We start from the raw sequence: 9,243 nt of genomic DNA, 5'->3' as shown, positions 1-9,243 counted from the left end.
TTTAAGAAATAATTGAATGAGTTCAAAAATATCCCTAACGTAGAGAAGATCAAGGCAAGGGAATCTGTTAGCAGACCTAATAATTATCCATACACGCATGGAAGATCTCCTTCTTGGACAGAAGGGATCAGTTCCCCTGCAGCACACAGAATGAAAGTCAAAGATGTTTCTCAATATATGATTGATGCTGCCAAGGAGAATCCTAACTTGGCTCAAAAACTTCATGATGTTCTACTTGAAAGTGGCGTTGTTGCTCCTCCAAACTTGTTTTCTGAAATCTATCATGATCAGTTAGGTTCCCAAACTGAGGCCAATTCTTCAACTGAAGAAAAGGATGAATATAAACAGCCAAGTCTGCAACAAGAAGCTAAGGTTGGTGATTATCTCAGTCCTCCTCGTTTTTTGCCTCCATTGCCTCCTCAAAGAACGCATACCAAAGCAAGTTCTAGCAGTCAGATTGAGCATTCTAAGCCCGTAGAAAGTTTGGGAATTGGCCCATCTCCTGATACAAGGGAAGCTTCTGGATATCACATACAATCCGAAGCAGAAGCAACTCAGGTAAAGTACGGGAAAAATGTACCGGTGGCTGCTGCTGCAGCTGCCGCGGCTGCTGTTGTTGCATCTTCTATGGTAGTTGCTGTGGCAAAGTCAAGCACTGACTCAAATATTGAGATTCCTGTAGCGGCAGCTGCTGCAGCTGTTGTAGCAACCACTGCTGCCGTCAGTAAACAGTATGAGCAGGGAAGTCGAAGTGATGGAGATACTGAGGGTGCTAGTTGTGAGCCAAAAGGTAGTGGTGACGGAGAGAATAATGCTTCAGAAGGAGAGCAAAAATCTGATAGATCGGTAAGTAATGATAGCACAAAATCTGATTCTGCACTAGATGATGTTGCTGAATATGACATTCCATGGGAGGAAATCGCGATGGGTGAACGTATCGGACTTGGTAATAACTGTGCATTTCTATAAGGATTGTATACATTATTATGCTAGATGGTGCTACTTTTTATAGGAGCATTTCTTTTTCCTGATGTTCTGTAGAAAAGTTAATTGTAATTGTGTGTCATACGTATGTTTGGTTTGCAGGATCATATGGAGAAGTGTATCGTGGTGAATGGCATGGAACTGTGAGTTTCTTAACTTCATAAACCTAATCAATTGTAGCTGTGATATTTATCATTCTGCGTATGTTGTGCATCTTGTTTTTATTTATTTAGTTTCTTTGGCTAAAATAAAATGTGAACTGCTGCAATTCCACCTTCGTTTGTACAAGTGTGCAAAAAATTATAAAATGTCATTTTATTACCTGAATGTGTTCCGATTATTCTTACAATTGAGGTTCATTTTAGCCTGCACAACATATTAATCAATCGTATTCTCATATTTTTTACTGCTACCTAGGTTAACCATGTCTCGATTATTTCACTTGTCAGTATCAGTACTTTTATGGGTAATATTGTATTATGCTGTAAATAACAGATTTTAGTATGTATATTTTTAGCATGTTTCTGCTCTTTGATTTGTAGGAAGTTGCTGTAAAGAGGTTTCTGCATCAAGATATCTCTGGTGAATCACTTGAAGAATTCAAAAGTGAGGTACATGCAACCTCTACTTCACACAGTTTTCTTCTTTTGCAGTCTGTACTGATTTTGTGAGATAAGATCAATGTAGGCTTTAGCGCTTTTGTGAGATAAGGAGATCAAATGGTGCTATCCTAAATTCTTTTTTCCTTTTTGCCTTGAGTCATTTATGGAACATTTTAATGATTACAGTCATTTATTAATGAGTCTTTTTTCAAAGTACCGTGAACTATAAATACTTGGACATTTGTCTAAAGTCAATTAATGGAATTATTGTTTATCCTAGACATAGTAGGATTGAAAATTTAAAACTATCAAACTTAATATTAGGACTGAGATAAAGGAAAGTTAGTTAGTACAAGCAGTTAATTGGTTGAGGTTGTTAGTTAGACTGCTATGTTTGTTAGTAGGTAGTTAGGGATCCTTTGCCCCTCTTATTCTAAGTGTACATGGAACCTATAAATAAAGATTTCATTTCCTTTGAAAGAATCTTTTAGCAACTTTAGAAATTGAGTGGTGTAAACCATTGTATGAATGTATCCGCTCTTGTGTATATTTTCTGTGGAGAGATTCTCTCCTATTATTTGTTATCTTTTTTCTAAATATTAGTGTTCTTCCTAATCCTTGGAATCCAATTCTTGGATTCCTAACAAATATTCTTCCATCATCTTTTATAATCAAGAGAAATCAGAGAATAATAAAAGTGGTTACCAGTTGAATTACATGTTTCATTATGTTTCCAACCGTTTTACTAGTCTGTTCTTAATATTTCTAATTTTTGCATCAAAATTTACCGATTGAAAATATTCTTTAATTCTGCAGACATTATGTAGTATTGGCTGTTATGTTGTCCTATTATCTCATATACCAGTGACATTTTTCAGTAATTCTTGCCGTGTATGATAGAAGTGCTTATTTAATTTATGATATAAATTGCAATAGATCCAAATAATGAGAAGACTGAGGCATCCAAATGTTGTTCTCTTCATGGGAGCTATAACTCGACCTCCAAATCTTTCAATTGTTACTGAATTTCTTCCTAGGTAACTTGCAATCCTTCATTTGTAGATGTGCAATTTTTCTGGAAGTTGATATTTACGAGCACTAAACGGTGTATTTATTGTAATGTACAAATGGTTATGAATTTCTTTGTGACCTGACAAACTTATTCGAAATGAACCATTTACATGTTCTTGATTGAAACTCAACTGTTTACTGATGCTCACTAGATTAATAAAAAGAAAGTCAGAGGTATTTACCATTTTATTATTTGATTAATAAATTTTTGGAGGACATTTTGCTTCATGATTTGATTCTATGAATAATGTTTTGCAGAGGGAGTTTGTATAGATTAATTCACCGACCTAACAATCAATTAGATGAGCGAAGGCGGTTGAGGATGGCCCTGGATGCTGTAAGGATTTTGTTGTCTTTTAAGTGAGATCAATGAAGCTTCTTCAGTCACCAAATTATTGCTATAATTAATAACCAGTGAATCTGTTTTGACTATTCAGGCTCGAGGAATGAACTATTTGCACAACTGCACTCCAGTGATAGTGCATCGTGATTTGAAGTCCCCAAATCTTCTTGTTGACAAAAACTGGGTTGTAAAGGTACTCATTGAATTGAATTTTGAGATTAATGAATGTTCCTTGATAGCATGCATGCATGGTGATCGATTATACTATTCGACTTGTTTGTGTGGAATGACTTTTTTACTGTTGAATAGGTATGCGATTTCGGTTTATCTCGAATGAAGTACAGCACATTCCTTTCTTCTAGATCAACTGCGGGAACAGTAAGCTGTCGTAATCTTTATTTCCTTATTAATTTGTCCCTTTCAATTTATTCATTGGTTCTTTCATCCTCCTGATTGAATGTTCTTGTTGTTACATATTAAACAACAAAATCATGGTTATGTATAATATATATTTTTCAGGCTGAGTGGATGGCTCCAGAAGTGTTGAGAAATGAACTTTCAGATGAAAAGTAAGTTTCTTATTCTTAGTACTTGTTATTTATATTGCCATATGAATAAATGATTAACAGTTTAACACAATGTGCGATTCATTTGTAGGTGTGATGTCTTTAGCTATGGGGTGATATTATGGGAGCTCTCTACTCTTCGGCAACCGTGGGGAGGAATGAATCCAATGCAAGTTGTTGGTGCTGTCGGTTTCCAGCATCGCCGTCTTGATATTCCAGATAATGTTGACCCTGCCATTGCAAATATTATTCGACAGTGTTGGCAGACGTAAGTGTAATCATTTTTCTCCTAATGCATAAGGAGTAATGTACTTCTCTTAATGCATGTAATGTGATTATCATACCCATATATAAAATATGACTAGATATGCTATTTTTTGCATTATAGAGATCCTAAGTTGAGACCTACTTTTGCTGAAATAATGGCGGCACTGAAGCCATTGCAGAAGCCAATTACCAGTTCTCAAGTGCACCGTGCAAGTGCTCAATCATCACGACATGCTGAAGATCCAGCAGCATAGGAGACAATTATACAGCTAACGAAACTTTTTCATTTTACTGCTAAAAAATGTGAGGGCAATTTGTAAATTATTTTCTATTACTGATCGGTTCAAGACCTATCAGCTAACGTTCATTCTTATTCAAGGTTTTCGCTCCTGCGTTTTTCTTTTCTGTTTGTTTCCTTTCTCTTCTGTAATTTACAACGCAACCATTGTTAGGTTGTTCCATTCTGTTTGTACAAAATTCTTTGGCAAATGTTGTAATCAGCATCTAAATTTTGTTGTCCATAAATAGTTATTAAAAGTTGCAGTTGTAACTTAAACAGAAGAAAGGATTAAATGTAAGTGAAAATTGCTTGCTTGCTGTATTTAGTGAACATACAAATTTAGTGTGTTCAGTTTCTTTGTGCTGGCAGTTCTGTAACACTGGTGGCACATTAATGAATTATACCCAGTTCTCCTGTTTTATTTGCTATCTGTGGAGACAGTTTGTACTTTTTAGCACATTTATAGTGTGAACATAAATGTGTCCTATTATTGGGATCTTCTCACACCCTTTTATCTCCATAGTAGAAAGATATAGGAGTGAGAGTAAGGGATGAATTAGAAGAGAGAGCTCTGGTCCATCCTATTTCTACTTAAAAAGCATAATTTATGTGTAGTATTAGTGAAGTACTGACTCATACATAGACACAAATAATAATTTAAAACATGAAAATGATTAAATATAATTACATATGCCGATATCGTCTCAACGCTGGACACTGACATGTATTAGACATCAAACACACATTCAATTTTAGGATGTTAGGGCTACATAGGTAGTCACAACTAATGTTGTTGAATAGCATCAAGTTTGACATGTGCAACAAAAGGCTAAAATGGAACCAATAAGTGGATGGCCTTACAATTAGGATAAGGTGGGGACTAGCTCCTCACTGCAGCTTGTAAACATTGTATGATATTTCTTTTTACCCTTTTGTATCTAAACCAAACTTATTATCATTATTATTCAGAACATGGCTACTATCTTTGGTTCACCACCATTTTTGTCACTCCCTCTTAACAGAACCACTCATCAAATTGCTTCTTCTTCTTCATCATCACAAACACCTCCTCCCCCACAACAACCTCAGCCCTCAGATTCATCCCCACAGTCAACAACAAATTTGAGTGAAGAGTCAGTGCAAGTCTCTGTCAAAGCACAGCAGCAGAAGCCTATTAAACCAGTAACTTCATCAACTAAGGTTGATTCCACAGATTGGATAGCCACTTCCTTGACAAAAAGGTTTGGACTTGGAGCTGGTCTTGCATGGGTTGGTTTTCTTGCATTTGGTGTTATCTCAGAACAAATTAAGACTCGTCTTGAGGTTTCTCAACAAGAAGCAAATACAAGGTATGTCTATGTTCCAAGAACCTGGACAAAGATTTGTTTATTAATTTCATCCGTGAAAAATGATATATGAGGGGTTAAATATTAGTTTCCTCCTGCTGCCAACGTGAGGACCTCGTTGTTTCTCTAAGTACATCTGTTAGCGTTATTTGAGTCTTGAAGTTTATTTTGACCTGATGAACCCTCAGGACCCAACTCATCTTCAAAAATAGTTTTATATAAAAAAATTTGTTAGTTCCTTTAGTGATGACTAATGACATTTTTGTCTTCATAGGAATGTTGAAGAGGAGAAAGAGGTGACTCTGCCTAATGGCATAAGGTTCATTATTTCACACTCTAATTATAAGCTTTGACAATTACATACAAATTTGTATGCCTCATTGTTTGTGATACATTACACAATCTCCACAGGTATTATGAATTGAAAATCGGCGGAGGCGCTTCGCCAAGGCAAGGTGATTTGGTTGTGATTGATATAATGGGAAAAGTTGAAAGCACAGGAGAAGTATTTGTGAACACATTTGAAGGGGAGAAGAAGCCATTGGCACTAGTAATGGGTTCAAGACCATATAGTAAGGGAGTATGTGAAGGGATAGAATATGTACTAAAAACTATGAAAGCAGGAGGCATGAGGAAAGTAATTGTGCCTCCTGAATTGGGATTTAGAGAGAATGGTGCTGATTTGGGCTCTGGTGTTCAAATTCCTCCACTTGCTACACTTGAATACATTGTAGAGGTTGATAAAGTGTCCATTGCACCTGCTTGATGATTGATAATTAAATGTACATTACAGTGCTAAGTATCATTCACAATTCCTTAAGCAATAATGCAGGGTGCTTTGGATTTATTACTGTATCATATGAAAATATCTATGAAGCAAAGATACTCACACAACCCTGACATTAACAAGTCTATATCGATAATAATTTTAAAAAATTAATTAATTAAATGTAATCAAGGTGTCGGACACTAAAACACGCCTTCAATGAAAGGTGTTGACGTTATATAGAAAAATATTCATTTTTTATTTTATCCTTTTCTGTGGATGGAAAATATACCTGTAAAGTACGAAGAATTCGTGAATTCTTTAAACTTTCTTTATTTTGAGTTGTACAAAATGTTTAGGATGAATGATGGATACAAAATTTCAGGTTACATTCAAATCATTTTTTTGAAAGTGTGGAAGAGTTAATTTGAGGAAGTAGATTACATTCAATTTTTGTGGGTCACGGATGGAACAAAGTTGAAAATATAACAGACATGGAAAGAATACTAAGAAAGAGGTTAGAGTTCGATTTCTACTACTACTAACATTTTTTATATCCTCCTTCCACTAATAAACTATCCACTGACGTGTGTCTATAAAATAAAATTTAAAAATAGGAAATTCGGGCCGATTAATTTTAAAATAAATTAAATTCAGCACTTGATATTGAAAATTTGATCCTCTAGCTATTTCATACAGACGATTTTTAAGGAAAAATAGTTTTAAGTTTGATTAAAATGAGTTGGTTAAAACATGATTTATGATTGGGCAACTTTTTTCAAACATATGTCTTACAAAATATAATTAGTTAAGATATACTTATAAAAAAAATGCTTTGAAATGTATAGAAATTACAAACAATTATATGATTTTTATAATGTAGTAGAATAATATTTTTTTTTTCCCGTAATATTTTTTGACTGAAGATCATTTTATTCAATGCGCATTAGATAGTAAATGAATATCTCTTTCAAATGAATTCGAATAGATCCTTCTTGGTTTTCACTCTCTCAAATCTTACAAAAATATATCATGATTTTCAAACATCTCTTTAATTATGGCAACGTGAGTACTGATTAATAAATCAATAATTGATTTCATTTCTCTAATAAATAACATTTTTTTTTTTATTTCTTCATTCTTTAATCCACATCTTTAACGATAATATTTTAACTTGTACCAAAAAAAGATGAATTTGTTAACAAATATTATGTATTTAATACTACTTCATAGGATATTGAAATATATAGAAATATTGATTGCAATTATTTTTATAGATGAGATGATATAATTACCACAACATATTTACTAGAGATTATGTATTGTTTAACCTAACAATATCAATATTTATAACTGCAACTTAAAGATGTTTATTGTAATAATTTATTTGGTTATAAATGTAAAATTTGGTCATAAATTTAAAAAAATACTCTGGCACTTATGCAATAACAATTATTATTTCTTACTCGTAGATTAATTAGTGTTACAAGTGGATTCATAATGCAAAACAATGGAAAAATAAAAGAATACATACTAATAAAATTTAAGTTGGGTGGTTAGAATGAATGAATCTCAAATGACATTTTGTGTAATTAAAAATGTACTATTCAAACTAAAAGGAATATTTTTATAGATCAACTGTAAGAGTGTGTGGAAAGATTACACTATATAAAATTAAAAATAATAATTTATCTAAAATATTAATACTTCTATGTCTTCCAATATGTATTAATTTAGTAAAAAACATTTATCTAAAATATAAGTTTTTCAATTTTTAATATAATTTTAATTATTATTTTAAAAATATGAAATATAGAGATAAGAGCAGGTCGTTGACTTGTTGTTGTAGTCTTGTAGAGAATAAACAAATAATTGACTAATTGATTTAATATATTATTTAGTTTAGAAGACTTGATATTTCATACATTGAATGTTATCCTTGGCGTGCCATCTTTGCTTTCCTTTAAAATTAAAAACGACGAGTCGTATGGTGCTTTGATGTGTGTCGTCTTCGAATCTCAACCGCGGAAATAATAAAATACACTTTGAAAAATAAACAACAACCATTAGACAAGTAGAAAGCAAACAATATTGAATAATACTATGGCCACTGTGATTGATTCCCATTTCTTAACCCTCACCGCCATAGTCACGGTAACTACACTACACTACACTAATTATTTTAGTTTATTAATTAAGTATTCTCTCTTTTCCTCAATTCCAATTGTTTTTATTTCATTTTTCAGATTGCATATCAGTTACTGTTTTTCGTAATCACTGCACTCCTGAAATTCGACAAGGTCACTGATTTTGCCGGTAACTACGTACTATCTTATTTTTTCAATAAATAATAACTACTAATCTGTTCATGTTCATGTTCATGTTCATGTAAATGTAACTAACCACATAAATTACATAATTCTTTGGCATATTTTATCCGTTTGAAGGAAGTACAAATTTCGTTATAGTCGCTATATTGACTTTGGTGCTCAAAGGGTCATGGCATTTTCGACAGGTAACATCACTATTCTATTACACTTTCATTTTGGATTCAACAAACTTAATAATAATAATATATGAAATCACTCTTTTCAGATAATCCTCACTCTCTTTGTTGTATTATGGGGTCTTCGTCTCGGCCTTTTTCTCTTACTAAGGTATCACACTGCCTCTCTTCAAATTATATGGCATATGTTTATTCTTTTTAAATTCCTCTCCCTTATCAGGATTTTACAGTGGGGAGAGGATCGCCGCTTTGATGAAATGCGCAATAATTTGGGTAAATTGGCCGTGTTCTGGATATTTCAGGTTTCTTAGAATCTTCTCCTCATCTTTGGTTTAAGATTTAGTATCGATCTTGTAGAGTATTTCATTCAATTTTTTGCAGGCTGTTTGGGTTTGGACCGTGAGTTTACCTGTTACAGTGGTTAATGCAAGCGATGGAAATCCTATTATACAGGCTGCGGATATAATAGGGTGGTTTATGTGGGCTGTGGGTTTTATTATTGAAGGTTCAGC

General features: G+C 33.3%; 3 protein-coding genes across 6 annotated transcripts in view; all 3 read left to right on the top strand.

Moving 5' to 3' along the window:
- The window catches only part of LOC101507731 (probable serine/threonine-protein kinase SIS8), a 9,068-nt gene extending 4,527 nt beyond the window's left edge, over positions 1-4,541 (top strand). Inside the window, 10 exon segments of the mRNA XM_027335969.2 lie at positions 7-946; positions 1,087-1,127; positions 1,527-1,595; positions 2,523-2,623; positions 2,916-2,994; positions 3,095-3,193; positions 3,310-3,378; positions 3,520-3,569; positions 3,658-3,834; positions 3,955-4,541. Coding sequence (XP_027191770.1) covers positions 7-946; positions 1,087-1,127; positions 1,527-1,595; positions 2,523-2,623; positions 2,916-2,994; positions 3,095-3,193; positions 3,310-3,378; positions 3,520-3,569; positions 3,658-3,834; positions 3,955-4,087 — 1,758 coding nt within the window. The 3' untranslated portion in view covers positions 4,088-4,541.
- Positions 4,542-4,929: 388 nt separating this feature from the next.
- On the top strand, positions 4,930-6,306 carry LOC101501709 (peptidyl-prolyl cis-trans isomerase FKBP17-2, chloroplastic). Its single transcript, XM_004503234.4, has 3 exons — positions 4,930-5,462; positions 5,734-5,778; positions 5,871-6,306. The coding sequence occupies exons 1-3, from the start codon at positions 5,086-5,088 to the stop codon at positions 6,223-6,225; spliced, it is 777 nt and encodes a 258-aa protein (XP_004503291.1). The 5' UTR covers positions 4,930-5,085; the 3' UTR covers positions 6,226-6,306.
- A 1,880-nt stretch (positions 6,307-8,186) lies between these two features.
- LOC101500981 (uncharacterized) overlaps positions 8,187-9,243 on the top strand; it is a 4,113-nt gene continuing 3,056 nt past the window's right edge. Inside the window, exons 1-6 of one of the 4 annotated variants that reach the window (XM_073370174.1) lie at positions 8,187-8,379; positions 8,472-8,541; positions 8,673-8,740; positions 8,821-8,882; positions 8,952-9,033; positions 9,113-9,243. In XM_073370174.1, the coding sequence (XP_073226275.1) occupies positions 8,329-8,379; positions 8,472-8,541; positions 8,673-8,740; positions 8,821-8,882; positions 8,952-9,033; positions 9,113-9,243 (464 nt within the window). In that variant the 5' untranslated portion in view covers positions 8,187-8,328. The remainder of the gene's footprint in view (positions 8,380-8,471; positions 8,542-8,672; positions 8,741-8,820; positions 8,883-8,951; positions 9,034-9,112) is intronic. The other 3 variants (XM_073370173.1, XM_073370175.1, XM_073370176.1) reach the window with 3 other exon arrangements.

This window comes from Cicer arietinum, chromosome 6 (assembly GCF_000331145.2).
Source record: "Cicer arietinum cultivar CDC Frontier isolate Library 1 chromosome 6, Cicar.CDCFrontier_v2.0, whole genome shotgun sequence".
In the NCBI taxonomy this organism is placed as follows: Eukaryota; Viridiplantae; Streptophyta; class Magnoliopsida; order Fabales; family Fabaceae; genus Cicer; species Cicer arietinum.
Note: the sequence above shows the minus strand (reverse complement) of the source record. Positions and strands in the feature narration are given on the sequence as shown.